Genomic DNA, 18,034 nt, shown 5'->3' with positions numbered 1-18,034 from the left:
CAGGATGCACGGGTGGGTGAGGGAGCACCCCTCCTCCCCAAAGCCACATCAGAGTCTTAGGAGCACTAGGGACCGGTCCCAGGAACAATGACTTAGAGCCGTTCTCACATCAGGCACAGGGTAGGGACTGATAGGACACCCCTTGGCTCATCTTCATTAACTGGGTTCTCTAGGGAAGCAGGTGGCCATACTGTATGCCTTCCTGTCTTGTTTAGAGCAGGAGTGGGAAGAGAGAAAGCCAGCAGGGCAGGGCAGGAGGGGATAGATTCTGAGAAGTGGCATGGAGTGCCTGGACAGGCCTCCCTGTCTTGAGTTGCTGAGCGTCAGAGCATCATTGATTCCACCTGATCACCTCTTGCAGGCCCCAGTTCCAGAGGTGGCAGGTTTTCCTCTCTGTATCCCAGAGGACAGTGACCCTCAACCTACTTCTTTCTCACTGGCCACGCCTCCCTCTGTTCCTCACGAGGATAGGCCTTTCCCGAGTGGCATCATCTGTCCAAACTTGGACATTGTCTTACCGCTCTGCTTCTGCTCAGGGCCAGTCAAGGTGCAGCCCCTATCCAGGGCTTCCTCTGTGGAAACCCAGGCCTGAGTTGGCTAACTCACTCTGATAGGATAAGTGAGGGCGGGGAACACTGGGGGACAGGAGCACAAGGAAGCCTTTTTGGAGGAGGTTAATAAGAAAACTGCGTTTTGAAAGTTGAGTTCTGGGCCTGGAGAGATGGCTTAGCAGCTAAGAGCTTGTAGTGTTCTTCCAGAGGACCTGGGTTCAATTCCCAGCACCCACATGGCACACAACTCTGTAACTTCAAGATCTGACAGCCTTACACAGGTGTATGCAGCCAAACACCAATGCACATAAACAAATGAGTTCGCAGGCAGATGTCAGAGGTGTTCCTGTAGGATCAGTCGAGGGTCCACTGGGCTGAAATTAGGGTGCACGAAGGAACCCGGAGAGGCCATGAGAAGTGCACTAGGGATCTGGTGCACTTCCTGCGTGAGGCCTAGCCTTTCCTGGTTTCCCCCCACAAACACCGTCTAAGGAAAGGGCTTTTATTTTGGCTCTGAGGGGTTTGAGGGGATCCTTAATGATGGTGGGAGCAGATACATTGTTTCCAGCAATGCTGTTCATCTCTTTTTATCACTTCTGGACTCCATGGTATGGTGATGCTCATCTCTCATTGGGGTTAAGCCTCTTTGGACTCCCCTCACAAACATGCAGGCGTGTCTTCTAGGTATCTGAACTCCAGTCAAGTTGACTGGAAGACTAATCGCAGGGACTATAGAGAGCTGCCTCATGGGGCAGTGAGAAAGGATGGCCAGGCTCTGGGGATGTGTGTGCAGGGGCCTGTGATCTGACTTGTGGTTGATGTTCAAAGGGAGAGCGTTTGGCCGCAGGGAGGCTAGTGAGGAAGGAAGCTGCCCTGCAGGGAGCACACTGGGGAGGAGAGAGTAATTTCCTAGGACCTTGTGGAAGACGATGACACTGATAAGGGAGAAGTGTCTGCAGTGATGGCCAAGTTTCCGGCCGGAGCCCCTGGTGGGTGGGAAGTGATCGGCAGGTAGGAGGGACAGCCTGTGATGACTGTGGTCACTTGGGACAGGGTGAGTCTGAGAGACAGAGTACAACTGTCCAGTGGCTAGCGCCCAGGAGACAAGTGTGGGCTAGAGACAAAGATTTGGGGCAGATGAGCCATTAGTGTGGTGAGGTCATTCAGGGAGTGTGGGAAGGACTAAAAGAGGGTTTCCGGGGGTCACTGGCCATTGCAGGATACTGGTAAAGCCAAGAAGGAGCAAGGCACTGCCTCAGCTAAGGCTGGGAACCTCTGCTAAGCATCGCTGCGGGATGCCCTTGGGTTTCAAGCCTCCTCCACCCTCCCCACCCCAGCGGGGATGCTAACGCTGGTCCTGCCTCTGGGCAAGTTCGAAGGGGTCTGGTTCCAAGACCAGGTCAAGGGCAGACTGGGCTTCGCTCCAGCTGCGGCTGAGTTTAGCCGGGTCCTCAGGTAGTGTACACCCTTGCTTCAGGCCCACCCCCTAGATATGTGCACCCAGCGTTTGTTGGGAGACCACAGATGTCCAGTTCCCCAGCCTTCGCTGCTTATCCGAATCTTCTGCAGGGACCATCCACCGCACTCTGCACGAGGGCCTGCTCTCAGGGGCTTACCTTGCAGCTCACCCACCAGACACCTCCAGGCCTCTCAGCACAGAGAATCCCCCCACCACCCCGCCTCACCACCGCGCCGAGCACTCGGAGGGCATGCACATCCCAGAAGACCAGCGCTCTGGCCTGTGCGATGAGCCGCTATGCATGTGCAAGACAAAACGGGAAATAGCTTTAGCACCTGACCTACGCCTGGTCGTTGTTTAGCTGAGGCTTTGGGTTAAGGTTTTAGGTGTCCTTCTGGCACATGGTATCAAAAGTACTGCGGCAGATGGGTTTTGTTTTGAGACAGGGTCTCCCAGCATAGACCTCACTGGCCTGGCCTTGAACTCATGTATCTCCCCGCCTTTGCCTCTGGATCAAAGGCATGCACCACCAGGACCTGGCTTTTTTGTGTGTGGGGGATGGAGAGGCAGGGACGAACAAGCTGTTTTGAGTGTTGCACATAATTTAAGCTGGCCTCATAATCAGTAAGCTCTCAAGATGACCTTGAACTGATCACCAGGGATACAAAATGGCTGCCTTGTTTCAGCCTGAGCTCCTGCCAGAACCTCCCGACTGTTGTGCAGGGTTTTCATCATCCCCAGGATGGTCTCACCGCCACCTCCCCTCCTGGGCTGTTCCCTATCTCTGGTGATGTAACTCCTGGAGCAAGGGGGATCTACATCACGTGAAGGGACTCCACCCTACAGCTACTGGGCCCTACTGGGCCCTTGGCAGCGGGAACCCTGCCCTAGCTGCTGTTAAGTTTGCAGGATGGGAACCAAGGATTTGTTGCAGGAGGCATCCTCAGCTCCCAGGCCCCCATACAAGAGTACAAAGTCACTCAATTATTTCACCATCATCCAACCTGAAATGAGCAGCAGAGTGTGCTCAGTGTTTGCTGAAAAACGGCGATTCTCTTGCCAGCGTGGTAACACATTTATTAGTTCAGAGTTAGAAAGAGCAAGAATCCAATAGCTTTCTCGGTGAAGACTGTCTTGTGGCTTAACTTTTAGCCCACCCTTCTGCCTCTACACAAATTGCCCTGCTATTAAGGCACTTGAGAAAAGGGGGTACAGGGATGTCTCAGACCAAACTCCCCCAGGATCCTGAAGGTGGCCAGCACTGTCTCACCTGTTCCCTCAGCCACAGCTCAGCACAGAAAGAGCTGGCAAGGCAGCTGCTCCACAGGACAGAGCAGCGTCTCCTCCGGTGCTGGTGTCAGGTAGCACCACATAGGGGCCGCTGTTAGGAGCATTGCTTTGCATCAAGGTGCACAGGAATCCATGCTGAGGAAGACACTTGATAGTAAGGCTTTACGGCCTTAAGGCCACAGCTCCAGCTGCCCCTCTTTAGGAGTGCTGGAAGCTGAAAGAGGAGTCCCAGAGGTCCCTACCAAGAAGGGAGCTGATTATGAACACAGGGAAGAGCAAGTCCTCCCAGCTCCATTCCCAGAGAAGGCAATGCTCTGCTGAAGCACCTCCGGAGAGACTGAGAAACTGCCAGTAAAGAATACAGTGTGCCGCCCCAGGAGACGCCACCCAAGGGAGCTGGGGAAGCTGGAGCACATGCCCCAGAACCTGTGCTTCGGGAAAGCCTCAGTGCCCTGAAACCTGCTGCTCAGAGCAGGGTCATTGTCAGCGCCTTAGGAGCTGATCTGACTCAAAAGAGCTGAGAAGTCCATGTCCGCAATGGAGGAGAAGTCTTCATCCCCAGCTAGGCCATTGGGAAGCCCTGTGGTCCCCAGGGCTGTGGGAGCTGGGTCAGGGGGCCTCTGAGACCCTGTCACCAGGCGAGTTATAGCTTCGGGGTACTCCATCAGCATGGGCTCAGCTGCGGGGTGTGACATGGACACACCCTGGTTCAGGAGCTGCTGAAACTCTGAGTTGTCGACAGATGCCAGGTCTGTGAACACGCCCGGGTCTGTGCTGCTGCCAAGCAAGGCCCCCAAGTCTTCATCAGCATCGAACTGCAGCTGCAGCAGCGCTTCAGACAGTGTGCCCTCCCCCGCCTGGGTGGTCTTTGGAACAGCTGTGGCCAGGGCTTGGGGAGGACCTGGGGCGAGAACTGTGACAGGGGCTGGGGGCTGAGCCAGAGCTGGTACCATGGCTGAGGAGGGGACCAAGGTCTGGGCCAAGATGGGGGCAGAGGATGGTGCCAAGGCCAAGGCCTGGTTTGAGATCTGCCCAGATGGTAACACCATGGGGGAAAACTCATCAAAGTTGATGGTACTGAGGGACGCTGGGAAGGCATAGGGCTGCGGGGCTGCGGGAGAAAGACAAAGAGCAGAGGGTCAGAACAGGGCAGGAGACAACCCACCCCAGCCGCCATCACTCAGCCCAGGGCCAAGCTGAAGAGAACCAGTGCCTTTTTATGAACTAAAATCTGACCTGGCCTGTAGGCCCCCAACTATGGGGTCATAAAGCTCCCACCCCGACCTTTCCAAGTTCTTCTCGTGTTACAGCTGCAAAACCAACTGAGGATATGTCGCTTTTTTTGAGCCACACACTAGAACTCACAATCTATTACTTTTTAAAAAATGTTGTTTTATTTGTGTGTGTGTTGCCTGCTTTTCTGCATGTGCACTACAGAGACCGGAAGAGGGCGTTGTATCCCCTTGAGCTGCAGTTGAAGACAGTTGTGAGCCACCCTGTGGGTGCCGAGAATAGAACTCTTCGCAAGAGCAGCGAGCGCTCTTAACCTCTGAGCCATCTCTCCAGCCCACAACTTATTACTTCAGAGGTGATTTCTGCTTTCCAAATTCATCATGAGCTGGGAGCAGAGACTATCCACTTCCAATGTCTGTATCTCAAGGTATCCAACTCAGGGACCGTTTAATCCCTTGGTACTGGGTATTGCATCGAGAGCCTCATCCACGCGGGAAAGCACCCTGACCCTGAGCTGCACCCTTACCCTGCTTTTACTTTTTAACTTGAGACAGGGCTCTTCAGCCTGGCCTTGAACTTCACCCTGTAGTCCAAGATGGCCCTGGACCTGTGACCCTCCTGCCACTCTCCCCCCAGTAGCCAGGAATATAGGCTGTTAGCATAAGGCCTGGACCTAGCCCAGGGCTTAACTGGAGTATAGCCACAGACTTCCGTGGACATTAACACCTCAGAAACTGCTGGTTATTGTGCCATACTTCCAAGCCTTGAGTTGATCAGGCTGTGGCAGAGCCCAACAATCAACACCTGCACTGCTCCCTGGACTGGACAATCCTGGCAGAGCGCCAGGCCTCACCCTGAGAAGTATGGGCCCACAGAGAGCAGGCTTCAGAACTCTGCGGGTGAAAGCAAGGTCTGCTCAGTTCCCTTCCAAAGATACTCTAAGTTCAGTCTGCACAAATGTGACCCTCATTCAAAAAGGACAAAAGGACTTCCTTACCTGGCTTGGAGACAGAAGGAGAGCTTCTGGAAGGCACGGCAATACGCCGGGTTGGAGGCCGGGGTTCAGTCGGTCCTACAGGGCAATAGCTAGGTCAGCTTTAAGACCCCAGGGATTTTCTCAGACTCTAGAGCTTGGCCTACCTGCCCATTCCTCTCCCTCAGGCTGTCCATATCTCACCATTGAAAGGACTCTTCTTCATGATGCTCTTGAAGGTCTCATAGGTCCTTTTGCGTTTCTCTTCAATCCGGTGGCGGTCATCTGGGAAAGCAATATGGACGGTAGGATTTACTCTCTAGCTGGGCGCTAGTTTTCCTCCCAACCAATTAAGAAGGGATGTGTGCCTTTCTAAGAAGGGTCTGATAGTTAAATCTTCTTTCCCTCTGGCTTTTTGAGACAGAGTCTCACTGTATAGTCCTTGCTGTCCTGAAACTCACTATGTAGACCAGGCTGACTTCAAACTCACACAGAGATCACCTGCCTCTGCCTCTGAAACCCTGTGATTAAGGGCGTGCGCCACCACAGCCAGCCTGTTGGCTGAGTTTGACCCTGCTAAGTAAAAGAGCCGTGCTCTGGGGGACAAGAGCCCACAGCTCACCTCTCACCTGTTTGGCTCACCTAAACATCCACTGAGGCTCAGGGGGAAGCACTGTGGACTGAGGCTGAGGCCGCCAGAGACTCAGCTCAGTTAGGGGCTTGTTCCTTTAGTTCCAAGCACCTCAGCTTCATTCCTCCAAAGTGAACTTTATCACCTCATACCAAACAACCAGTTCTTTTTCCTCTGTCTCACACTGTCCTGGAAACTGGAATTACCCTGAACATCATCTTTTCTTTCACTCTCCCAATACTAATGCAACAGAACTTGCCAAAGTTTGTGTTGGCTACTATGCGCTGGCTTTTCTCAGCCACTGGGGATGAGTAAGCACACAAGAGGTTTAATCATCAAAAAGGTGACCTTAAAAAGTGCCAAGATCAGTCCAGGAGGTGGTGGCACACACCTTTAATCCCAGCACCTGGGTGGCACTGGCGGGGGGGGGAGGGGGGAGGGGGAATCTCTATAAATTGGAGGCCAGCCTGGTCTACAGAGTGAGTTCCAGGACAGCCAGGGATCTATACAGAGAAACCCTGTCTCAAAAACCAAAACAAAACAAAACAAAACAACCAACCAACCAACCAACACAGAAACCAGGAAAACCAAAACACCTAATTTATTACATTTATGTGTGTGTTGCCAGGTGGTGGTGGCACATTCCTTTAATCCCAGCACTCAGGAGGCAGAGGCCGGTGGATCTCTGAGTTCAAGACCAGCCTCGTCTACAGGCAAGTTCTGTCTTAGAAGGCTGTCTTAGCCTTGGTTACACAGACAAACTGTCTCAAAAACAAAAATAAAAAAAAAGACCCCCCCAAACCAAAAACATGTGCATACGTGTCACAGCATGAGGTCAGAGGTCAACTCGTGAGAGTCAATTATCTCCTTTTATCGTGTGGCTCAAACAGAAGTCACTAGGCTCGGTCGCTGATGTCTTTACTCAGAGCAGTCTTGCCAACTCTTTTTCTTTTTTGAGACAAGATTTCATGTAGCCTTAGCTGGCATCAAATTTACTATGCAGCCAAGGCTGACCTTGAACTTCTGATCCTCCTGTCTTCACTGCCCTAGTGCTGGGATTACAAGTGTGGAGCTGGTTTGAGTGTACTGGGGGTTGGAATGAAGGCCCTCTGCATGCTGGGCGAGCCCTCTACCAACTCAGCTTCCAGACCTGCTCATGTCGTCTCTGCTTAGAAATCTTAAGTGCTTCCCTGTTGCTTTCAGAATGAAAGCCCAGACATGGCTAAGTCTAACAAGGCCGTCCTTTGGGCTTGCTCACTGCCTGAGGACAGCTCCTACCATGGACATCCCTGGCCAGGCTGTGTGCTCCCCAACACCCCCGTCCTTCCAGGACTAGGCCACTAGCCTGAAGAACGCACGTCAGGTTTTCCTCCCAGGGGAACGCCACCTCCTCCACCTTCAGCTCCCGGCGCCTGCACTTCCTCAGCCCTCTCAACACATGCCCATTCGCTATAGCATTTACATATCTGTCTGCTGACTCAGCTTGTGAGGGGCAGGGAATCCTGTCGCATTAACACAAGATAAACAGAACCTTCATCTATGTGCAGGGTGTCTTGGCGGCATGTCTGTGCGCCACATGCATGCCCGGTGCCCTGGGAAGCCTGACCCTGGAGTTACACATGGCCGTGAGCTGCCGTGTGGGTGCTGCAAGTTAAATGCAGGAGCACCGGCAGAGCAGCCGTGTCTAAGGCACTGACCTTCGCTCCAGCTCCCATCTCGCTTCATTTTTATGTAGGGCACATGGCACAGGCCCTGACTGCGCACTAAGCTTTGAGCAAAATGAAGCTGGATCATATGGTAGTGACAAGAGACACGAGGTGGCAGGGAGTCCACAGAGCCAAGTGCTCTTGGTTCGGATGCACCCCTGCCTCTCCCTGCTAATGAGTTCAGGGAGGCCTTCCCCTCAAAAGGGGATGAGAGAATACGGTCAAGCCCTTACGGAAACGCTCACAGCAAGGGCAGACACAGTAGACAGAGCGAATACACTGGAGTCACTGTTAAACAAGGGAAGAAAGGGACTGTGACTGTAATTACATGTTTAACAATGACGACGCATTCTGAGATATGTTTGGCAAATCTGTCATTGTATGAACTCCTCTAGTGATTATTGTATCGTGTGTGTCTGTGTAAGTGTACGCATGTGCACAGGTGTGCACAGCATGCCAACGACCAACACTTCCTGCGCCCCCTCCAGCTTATGGAAGCATCACTGTTTTGCCTGCTTGCACGCATGCGCAACACGTCCTCGCCTAGTGCCCTCGACGTCAGAAGTGTTAGCTGCCATGGAAATAGACTCAGAGACAGTTGTGAGCCACCCTGTGGGTGCTGGGAATGAAACAGCAAGCGCTCTTAACCCCTGACCCACCTCTCCAGCCACCTGATGTATTTATTTACGTGAGACAAGATCTCACTGTGTAGCCCTGGCTGGCCTCAAACTCACAGAGATTTGCCTGTCTTTGCCTCCCAAGAGCTAGGAGTCAAGTGTGAACAAGGCTGGTTGGCGAATTAGCCCCAGAGATCTGTTTCCGTGCCGTCAGCACTCTGGTTACACATGCTTGCCGGGACAGCCAGCTTATTCTATGAACGACCTGGAGTATGCTTGCACCAAGATGCCTATGTAGTCTTAGGTGACTTAGGTGACCACCACGACATATGTGATGTTTTTGACAGAAATATTATGTGCAACGAACTACAGTATGTGTAGGTCCTGAGAGCTGGCCCCAGACATGCAGCCCTCATCTTTCTCCTCGCAGGGGCACAGCAGCCTGGGTACTGCCCTCCCCAGCCTCATACCTGTGTCTGGTAGGTACTGGAACTCCATGGGCTCACTAAGCTCCCGATCAGAAGGCCGCCGGAGCTGCATGGAGACGCGCACCGGAGCCTGCAGGCTGGGGTCGGCGTATGGAGGGGTCCGGAACACAATGGCCACTTGCCGGTGCACATCAGCTTGAGAAAAGGAGCCTCGTGCCTCCCAGCCCGGCCCCGTGAAATACACCTCAATGTCCTCTGCAGGGGACAGTGGCAGAGGCAGTATGGGTTAGTATGACAGACCCCAACAGACTGCCATCCCCAACTCCTCACGCTTTTTCCCTGAGACATCACTCTTCACACACCCCCGCCCCCGGGGTAGCCGACACATCACCCCTGCTCAGCCTCACTCCTCCCCAACCCCCGCTTGGTACCCAGAAGCCAGTGTGTACCTTTCTGCACCTTGTCACACAGCAAGAAGATCTCATCCCCACCAAGGCAGCTCCCGGAGTTCCGGTTTACTCGGCAGATCTTGAGCTCGGCAGTGTTGGGGGCGCCTGAGGGTGGGACAGGAAGCAAACCCTGAAACATTAGAGGTCTCCACGGTACCCCAAAGGAGATGGAACAGCCGTGCCCAGCCCAATTCTGGGTCAAGGACCCCCAGCTTGCTGACTACCCTTCCGAAGACCATTCCTATCTGCTTTTCACCTCAGCCAAGTCTCAAACTGTCTCCCTGCTGTGTGTGCGGCCTGGTTCTACAGAAGAGGGGCAGAGCAGCACAGAAAGCTGGACTGCTCTGTCCTTCGCAGACCTTACAGTCCAATGGAAACAATCTGACCACACCCAGCCTCCCTCCACCTGGGCAGGCGCGCGGTCAGCTTTTGGCTCATCCCTACCTTGGCAAGGAGTCCTTCCCTCCTCACTCCCAGCTCATACTGGTTTCCGGTCCTTGGGACTCCAAAGCCCTTTTATTCTCATTCACCCTGCTGCTTGTTAAAGGCTGCAATCCATCAATGTCAGCCCAGGTCATATGACAGCTTCCTGTGAACTGCTACTGTTGAATTATCACTGTCTGGCACTATCTGGTTCCTGGGAGTTTGTTTCCTAAAGTCATGAGCACAGTTCCTGACACACCAGCATCTGAACACAAGCTATGGAAAACAGGACTTCCCTCCCATCAGGCTCTTGGGCATCCAGGAAGCTTCACACTGAGGGCAGCTCTGGGCATTCTCTGCCTGTCCCCTGCAGTACAGCTGGATGACTAAAGGAAGCCATCACTCTTCTCACAGGCCACACCCACCTTTCCCCTTTACTGCGCTAGCCACTTACGGTTATCAAAAATAGGATGAGAGAGGACAGGCGGCAGGCGGAGGGGCCTGCCTGACGGGTCCCGCACTGTCACCTGGAAGCAGAGGCGGACTGCGTTCAGATCATAGTCCCCCCGCTGCTCCTCAATGGGAACTGTTAAAAAACAAACAAACAAACAACAGTGAGGGGAGTCAGGGAGATGCAGGGAGCTCTGAGGGGAAAGGAAGGCTATCTGAGATGGAAAGATGGAAAACAAAAGTCTTAGGTGAAGAAGACAGGATTCTACTGTGACCTGGAATACACGACCCCTCTAGGCCTCTCAATCGTATAATGTTAGTGTGTACCAAACTGCCAGCAAGATTCCACTACTACGTTGGGTTGGCCATGGAGAAAGAGGAGTGCCGAGGGAGGCCCAGGGAAAATGAGGGAGATGTGTGCACCACAGGAAGGCTTCTGCCTTCGCCCCTTGCTCCTACCTTGAAAGGGGTTATTGTTGGTCTGGATGCGCTGGCTAATGGCTTGCTCCAGGTCTCGCTTCTTCACACACTGGATCCCCAGGTTCTGGAAGCTGAGGTGCCTCACACATCAGTTTTGTGTCCAGGCAGAGCCCCTCCCTTCCGCCCCTCTGCCCAGGTCACAGGCCTAGGCTTCCCACTGTGCTCAATGAGACCCATTCCATTGGCAAGTCTCTGAGGGACCTGCTCCAAGACCGTGTCACGACCACCCTCCGATGCAGGGGCTCTTTTCCTAAGCAAGCTAAACTTATTTCTTCTTCAAGGTCACCGTACTTCTCTCTAACGCCCAGAAAGTTCTTTTGGACTTGTCTGCTTTTTCTCACCATTTAAGTGTCAGCAGACAGGCCTTCTGAAACTATCCAACAATGGCATGAGACCCGTAGCAGGACATGGTGATACATGCCTGCTATCCTCGGAGTTGAAGAGGTAACTGAATCCTAATGAGTTCAAGGCCAGCCTGGGCTATAAAAGACACTTGTCTCAAAGTCATGAGACCAGAATCCTCCCTCTAATTTATTACTGTGTTTTCTCCTCCCCCCCCCTTTGGTTTTTCAAGACAGAGTTTCTCTGTGTAGCCCTGGCTGTCCTTGACTCACTTTGTAAACCAGGCTGGCCTTGAACTCACAGAGATCCACCTGCCTCTGCCTCCCATCGCACCCAGCACTGGGTTTTCTTTTCATCATGAAAATTATTATTCTCCAGCAGTCTATCTTGTCTATCTGTTTATAACAATTACTTATCACTTGTTTTTGCCAACAAGTATTTAAGCTCCTGGAGAGTCCATTATGAGTATCTTTCTGACACAAGAGACTAAGGGACTGGCCTGTCCAGCCACGGTGGTTTGTGGCTCCAAGATGATAGGAGATCCTGATCCCATGGAGTTCCTATCTATTAGAGAATTTATGACAAAGGAGGTCTGTCTGCAGAGCTGGGGACAGAAAAGACTGGACTCTGCCCGTGTCTAGAAAGGGGTAACACTGTAACAGGTGCCTGGCCACCCTGCCTGCTCCTCCCCTGCGCTCAGCCCACGCCCGGGCTTTAAGGGGTTCACCTGTGGATGCAGCGGTCTGGGCAGAGCTCAGCCTCGTAGAAACCATCCCTGCAGTCCTTCCCCACCAGTTCATGTGGATGAGGCCGGTGAGGTGGGTCCTTAGTGACCAGGGAGATGCGAACTGTTCCTGGTCCAGTGTAGCCATTGATCTGTCCAAAGTACAGAGTACTCTAGAGGCCAGCAATCCCAAACCTGGCTCCTGGACACAGGGCACGGTGGCAGGGAGGCAGGTCTGCTGGGGCTCCACAGTGCCTTCCGCCACCATGTCTGGCCCCCGCCCACACCCCTGGGGGCCTTGCCTACCTTGATGGTGGGGTGTGTCTTGGTGGTATCTGTGCTTCTCTCGCCAGGAATACTACCCGCTGAGCGACCCTCGCACTTGTAGCGGAACCGCATGCCCCGCTGTTTGGGCTGCTCAATGATCTCCACATAAGGCCCAGAAGCCTGGGCTGGCTCTGTGGGTAACACAGCCATCAGGTGCTGGCCCCTACTCCGGGGCAGCCCCTTCCCACTGAGGAAGGATGGTCCACTTACCTGAGGGGAAGATGAGGGGAAACAGATCTGAAAGGCAAACACAGACACACTGTCAGTGAACTTCACCGCCCACTCCCGAGGACCAGGGAAGGCCTGATAGAGGTAAGACCCTGAAAACTGCCCAGAAAGCACGCTAAAGAAGGCAGTAGCGTCTCTCTAGTAGAAAAAAGGGGCAGAGAGGATTCCTTAGCCCAGGGAAACCGAGTCAGTGCCTGTTTTACATTCATAAGAAGCATTGAAGATGATTACCATCCCCTCTCCTCTTTAGGGTAAACTGAGGCAAATACTTTCTCCCTCAGAGGGAAAGGAAGCCAGAACTAATCATCTCGACACGGGTGGGGGGGGTGCGGAGGAAACTGAGTCAAGATCCAACCGCACTCCCACCCCGGGAACGACACTGAGTCAAGGCGCCCTCCGCTGAGAGGGGTAACTGAGTCAGAGCCCCTCGCAGCCCGCCCCGCCCCGCGCCACCATCCGGCCTGCCGCTCCCTGCGCAGCACCCCGCGGCGCAGAGAGGGGCGGAAGGCGGCGCGGCGGAATTCCACCGCGGGGGCCCGGGGCTCGCCAGCCGCCGTCCCGCGGGGCCGGGGGGTGGGGGGCGCCTCACCGTCCATGGCCGGGGTCCCGGGGGCGGGGCCGGGGTCGCAGCTGAGCCCGCGGCGCGCTAAAGCGAAGCCATTCGCCAGAGGCGGAAATGCGCGGCGCGCTCCCGTCGTCGCGTCACTGCCCGGAACCCGGCCGCGCCTGCGCGCTGCGCCGTCGTCACCGACGCGCGTGGGGGCCGAGGGCAGGTGCGCGGGCCACGCGGGGCGCGGGAGCCGGGACGCCGGAGCGCGGCGGGAGGCCGCCGAGGCTGTGGGTGCCGAGGCCCGCCCGGCTGCAGGCCGCTCCCGGGCTGCGCGGCGCCGCTGGCTCGCTCGGGGTCCCGGCCCCGCCTGGAGGGCGGGCCCGCGATTACTCACTCTGTTTTTAGGGGATTTCGGGTCCCGTTCCCCGCCCCGCTCCGAGCGCAGGAGTTTGGTGATGTCACCCTGGCCTGGTCTGGAGCCGAGCCAGGGCTGCTGGCAGGCTGGAGCCGCTCGCCCTGCGCGGGGAGAGGCCCAGGCCTGCTGCGCCCGCACGGGCGGGCGGCTCAATTCCACGCGGTTTCCTAACCGGGCCGGGCCTTCTGGGGACCGCGGCACCTCACAGGCCGTATGCGCCCCAACCTAGATCCGGTCGAGCGCGGGAGCCTGCTTCCCCGAGGCGAGATTGAGGCCGTGGAGGGGAGTGTGGGCAGACGGAGGGCTGGACGCCGGTGCCTCTCAAGAGTTTAAGGAGTCGCGGAGGGCAGTGAATGCTGGAAGACACTCAGGGTTTCGACTCTGCAGATAGGTGCTGTCTGCTGAGGTCCAGACCCTTAAGGATCTCCGGAACCAGCCAGGGTCACACCACTCGCACACCTCCTGAAGGCCCCTCACTTGAGCCCAGGCTCCAGTGATGGAAAGCATTTGTAGGGTGCGAAAATTGCCGCCTAAGCCAAGGGCAGGTGTGCTGGTTGAATGTGGGGTCCCGGGCTGGAGGACTCTCCCCCTCAGGCCGTCTTCCCAGTACTGGAACGAGGAGGCTCCACTATGGGCAGGGGAGGCTTTAGCACATGGAGAAAGACTTATTTTCTAAATTAGGAAATCATGTGGGAATTGGAAAAAATTGGAAATTCTGACTTGCTTTCCCAGGGTCGGAAAAAAACAGGAAGACAAAAGTGAAAATAGTTAACGCCCCTCCCACTCATTTCAGTTTCTCACTCGGCGAAGATTAGAAAAAGCGGTTTAATGCTGTGCGGGGGCGGCTTCAAGGCGACAGAATGAATTATGATCTCTGATTAAGGGCACACAGCCGTCATTGATCCTTGCACGAACCACTTTTTAAAACGAACATACAGTTTAATATGAAAACCTGTGATCTTATCGAAAAGGGCTAGAAATGGCAGCTCATTAGAGGGCTGGCTTAATATGCAGGAAACTGGGTTTGACCCTGACCCCATGATGGCTAGCAGTCCCAGCACTCATGGGGTCAGAAGTTCAAGGTCATCTGCCACTACATAGCTTGAGAGCCTCTCTGAAAACGAATGACTACAGGCTGGAGAAATAGCCCACCCGTTAAGATCCACTGACTCCCTCACCGAGCAGCTCACAACTGTAACCCCAGCCTCAGGAGACCCCACACTGTCCTGGACTCTTGAGGGCAAGGGCACTCAACCTGTGCAAGGACCCACACAGACACACGTGCATACATAATTAAAAATATAGATTTAATCCCGGCACTCTGGAGACAGAGGCAGGAGGATTTCTGAGTTTGAGGCCAGTGTGGTAAATTCATAGTGGTGCTGGCCAGCCAGGATTACACAGACCCTGTCTCAAAAGAGAAAAACAAACGGAGCTTTGTTTACATAGAGTTCTGGGTCAACCAGGGCTGTGCAGTGAAACTGTCTCAGAGGAGAGGCTAGAAGTACAGCTCAGTGTCCGAGCACTTGACCAGCATGTTGGGGACCCTGCTTTCCATCCCCAATACTTGAAAAAAAGAAGTCAAGAGAATGAAGGGGATGCATAGGACACCCACCTCACCCATGTCCACAAATGTGCTCCTCGCTGGCCATTCTTTTTTCCTTGAGTTCAGGCTCCTCCCACGCAGATTTCTACACTTTAAAGAGAAACCTCGTCACGTGCACACATCATCTGTGTGCATCTCTGTGGGAGCATGCTGCAGTCACATGGAAGTCAGGACAGCTTTTCACCACGTGGGTCCCTAGGATCAAACCCAGATTGTCAGGCTTGATGACAGGTGTTTTTTGTTTTTGTTTGTTTGTTTGTTTGTTTTGAGACAGGATTTCTCAGTGTAGGACTCACACTGTAGACCAGGCTGGCCTTAGACTCGCTGAGATCTGCCTCCTGAGTGCTGGGGCGAAAGGTGTGCACCTCCATACACAGCACACATTATCTCGTTCTCTACTTAGAGTTTACCATTACTGTGTGCCCGTGCCGTCCATGGATGTGGAGGTCGGAGGCGAGCGCTGAGGAGTGAGTTTCCTTCTTCCATCTCTGTGGGTTCTGGGGATAGAAGGGAGGTCACTAGGTTTGTGCACTTTACCGGCTGAGCCATCCAACAAGCAAGAAATGGTTTAGGGTTTTTTGTTTTTTTTTTAAGAATGGATTTTGAGAGAGGGAGGAGGAAAAAAACCTCGAGGCATAGAAGTGTGAAATAGAAAATAAACAGGAACAAACTGTTTGGGTAGTTTTCTCTTACAAAGGAGTAGAGAAGGTCGATGCCACGCGCTAAACACACATCCAAAGATCGTGGTATCCCCTCAAAGGCTGCCCAGACTCTGGGACTTGGGATGTAGGGTGCAGTCATTTCGGGGTGGACTCCGGATATAGGGACAGCACACATTCACACAGATAAAACAAAGCAGTGACCACTAAGGCCATGGTGCGCATGACCTTGGCTTCTGATCCTCCGGCCTCTACCTCTGTGTTATTGGAAGTTCAACCCTAGAAATACTGCGGTGGAAGGAGAGAACCTACTTCCAATGTCCACGTGCCTGAGCATGCATGCTCCCCGTGCCTCTAAAGAAATAAGAAATCTTATTGAGTGAGCATGTTGAAGTGTATTTGATGCTTCGCTTGGTTGTAAAGTTCAAATTGCTCGTTGCTGACCAGCAGAGAGCTCTTCGGGTTGGGTCGTTTAGCCTTGCTGACACTGTTCCAGAAGTGTGTGATAGCTTCCTTGTTATCTGATATGAAATAATGTCCCCAGGCTCTTTTGGTAAAATTTCTGTCCGGATCTGGAATTAGCTTTTCAGAGTCTTGACACTTTTTATGGGAAACAGAAAAAGCTATTTTTTTTTTTTTAATCAAGTCATAGAGCTTCCTGGTGAACAGTTAGAGCATTTTTATTTTATTCGATTTTATTTCAGTGAAGTTATTCTGGGACAGAGCCTTGTGTGTGTTTGTGTGAATTTGTACATCTGTACAGGTGTTCAGGTGCCTGTAGAGTCCAGAAGAGGAGAGAAATCCCCCAGAGCTGCTGTTACAGTCAACTGTGAGGAGCCAGATGCGGGTGCTAAGGCACCACCCGGGGAACCATGTAATTACAGAAGTGTATGAGATGCTTCAAGTTACTGTGGTGGAGCAAGAATGGCCTCCATAGGATCATGTATTTGGATGCTTGGTCTTCAAGGAGTGACAGTACTTGAGAGGAATTAGGAGGTACAGCCTTGTGGGAGAAGTGTGTCACTGTCAGGGGGCTTTGGGGTTTCAAAAGCCCAAGCCTGTTCCCAGCATCTCTCCCCCTGCTGCCTGTGCACTGGATGCAGAACTCACAGCTCCTTTTCCGGCAGTTTGCCTGTGTCCACTGTGCTTCCCAGTGTGCTGACGATGGATTAAACCCGAGGCTGTAAGCCAGCCAGCAAGCAGCACCCTCACGGCCTCTGCATCAGCTCCTGCCTCCAGGTTCCTCCCCTTGTTTGCGTTCTTGCCCTGATTTCCCTTGGTAATGGGACTGTTACTAGGAAGTATAAGATGAAATAAACCCTTTCCTTCCCAAGTTGCTTTGGTTGTGGTGCTTCGTCAAAGCCATGGTAACCCTAACTAAGAGGGTTAGATTTGAGGCCTGGGGAGATTGATTGAGTAAAATACCTCCCATGCTAGTGAACGCGAGTGTGGTGCCCTGGCAGCCACATACATGGCATGTGCTGCTGTTCTGGCTCCCCTCACTTAGAAGGCAGGGATGAGAAATCCTGGAGCCAGCTGCCTGGACTTCCTAAACGGTGAACCTGGGTCAGGTGAGAGTATCTCGACAGAGAAGGGGAACACTGTAGAAATCACAGCTTAAAATAAGGACTGGACAAAGCAGGATTGTATTCAAATGGGCCGACTCTATTAGGAGCCAGCCTCCACCTGAACTCCTGCCACATCCTGAGCATTGTTTAGCTCCTAATCCTGCAGTGAACAGGACACTTCCCTACCAAAGAGGCCCATGTACTCTGTATCCTCCGCTAATAGATCCTTATGCTTATCACTGGTCTTTCTCTAGGCCCTAGCCTGTAGCTAGACTTTTGGCTATTTATTGGGTTCTTTTTCCTGCCTCCCTATATCACCCCTATCCTTTCCAACCCCTCAACACTAGGGACAAGAGAAAGTAGGTTAGAAGGGAAATGGGGGATTGATATCATTAGATTACTTTCTGACGATTAGGGTCGTTGAGTTCCTTGGGGCAAATTTGATCTTTGACATCAGGATACCTCCAACCAGAAATCCAACAAATAGCAACAAACTGCAACCAGCAATCAGCAACAGGAGCAGCAATAGCAGGGGGAACAAAAGCTGGCCCCCTCTCTTGGGGCTCTGGTATCTTGATACCCTCTAAAGAGTCCTCAGAGTTCCAAATGTAAACTATCCTCAGCTGGCAAAACCATGCCCCTACTAGAGCATGGGGCAAATCATAGTCAGCTGCTGTGGACAATCTGAAGCAGCCCCATATCCTACACCTGAGATTAAAACAAAAACATACATAACATTTCTATGTTGTTGTTGTTTTTTTAAACCAAAATTCTCACTACGCTAGTCCTGAGCTCTGTTTATCAGCCAATAAAATTTATTTATATGAGTTGAGCATGGTTGGACACACCTGTAATCCCAGCACTCTGGGAGGCAGAGGCAGGTAGATTGCTATGAGTTCGAGGCCAGCCTGGACTACAGAGTGAG

The 18,034-nt window shown here is 53.2% G+C and overlaps 1 protein-coding gene and 1 long non-coding RNA gene across 4 annotated transcripts; one reads left to right on the top strand and one right to left on the bottom strand.

Moving 5' to 3' along the window:
• Positions 1-3,061: 3,061 nt before the first annotated feature.
• On the bottom strand, positions 3,062-13,173 carry Rela (RELA proto-oncogene, NF-kB subunit). 2 transcript variants are annotated; one of them, XM_021638451.2, is made up of 11 exons: positions 12,901-13,173; positions 12,294-12,320; positions 12,063-12,214; positions 11,760-11,908; positions 10,670-10,761; positions 10,215-10,346; positions 9,338-9,442; positions 8,931-9,143; positions 5,711-5,791; positions 5,531-5,605; positions 3,062-4,411 (listed from the first exon to the last, which is right to left on the bottom strand). In XM_021638451.2, exons 1-11 carry the CDS (start codon positions 12,905-12,907, stop codon positions 3,792-3,794), a joined length of 1,653 nt encoding a protein of 550 aa, XP_021494126.1. In that variant the 5' UTR covers positions 12,908-13,173; the 3' UTR covers positions 3,062-3,791. The 2 variants fall into 2 exon arrangements, with proteins under 2 accessions (XP_021494126.1, XP_060240596.1); XM_060384613.1 differs by lacking the exons at positions 10,670-10,761; positions 12,294-12,320; positions 12,901-13,173 and having other exon boundaries at positions 12,063-12,190.
• Positions 12,214-16,866, top strand: LOC132654565 (uncharacterized). 2 transcript variants are annotated; one of them, XR_009592193.1, is made up of 4 exons: positions 12,214-12,395; positions 15,286-15,349; positions 16,305-16,537; positions 16,669-16,866. It is a non-coding gene; the product is annotated as an uncharacterized LOC132654565 (long non-coding RNA). The 2 variants fall into 2 exon arrangements; XR_009592190.1 differs by lacking the exon at positions 12,214-12,395 and having other exon boundaries at positions 13,293-15,349.
• The last annotated feature ends 1,168 nt before the right edge of the window (positions 16,867-18,034 follow it).

Source organism: Meriones unguiculatus, chromosome 1 (assembly GCF_030254825.1).
Source record: "Meriones unguiculatus strain TT.TT164.6M chromosome 1, Bangor_MerUng_6.1, whole genome shotgun sequence".
Classification (NCBI taxonomy): Eukaryota; Metazoa; Chordata; class Mammalia; order Rodentia; family Muridae; genus Meriones; species Meriones unguiculatus.
Note: the sequence above shows the minus strand (reverse complement) of the source record. Positions and strands in the feature narration are given on the sequence as shown.

What these genes read in the sequence shown, in the direction of transcription:
- Rela (XM_021638451.2), bottom strand. An exon ending in TCCCCTCATCTTCCCCTCAG is followed by an intron (nt 12,215 to 12,293) that starts GTAAGTGGACCA and finishes TGTTACCCACAG; the next exon opens with AGCCAGCCCAGGCTTCTGGG. An exon ending in CCAGTACCTACCAGACACAG is followed by an intron (nt 5,792 to 8,930) that starts GTATGAGGCTGG and finishes TTGCTTTCCCAG; the next exon opens with ATGACCGCCACCGGATTGAA.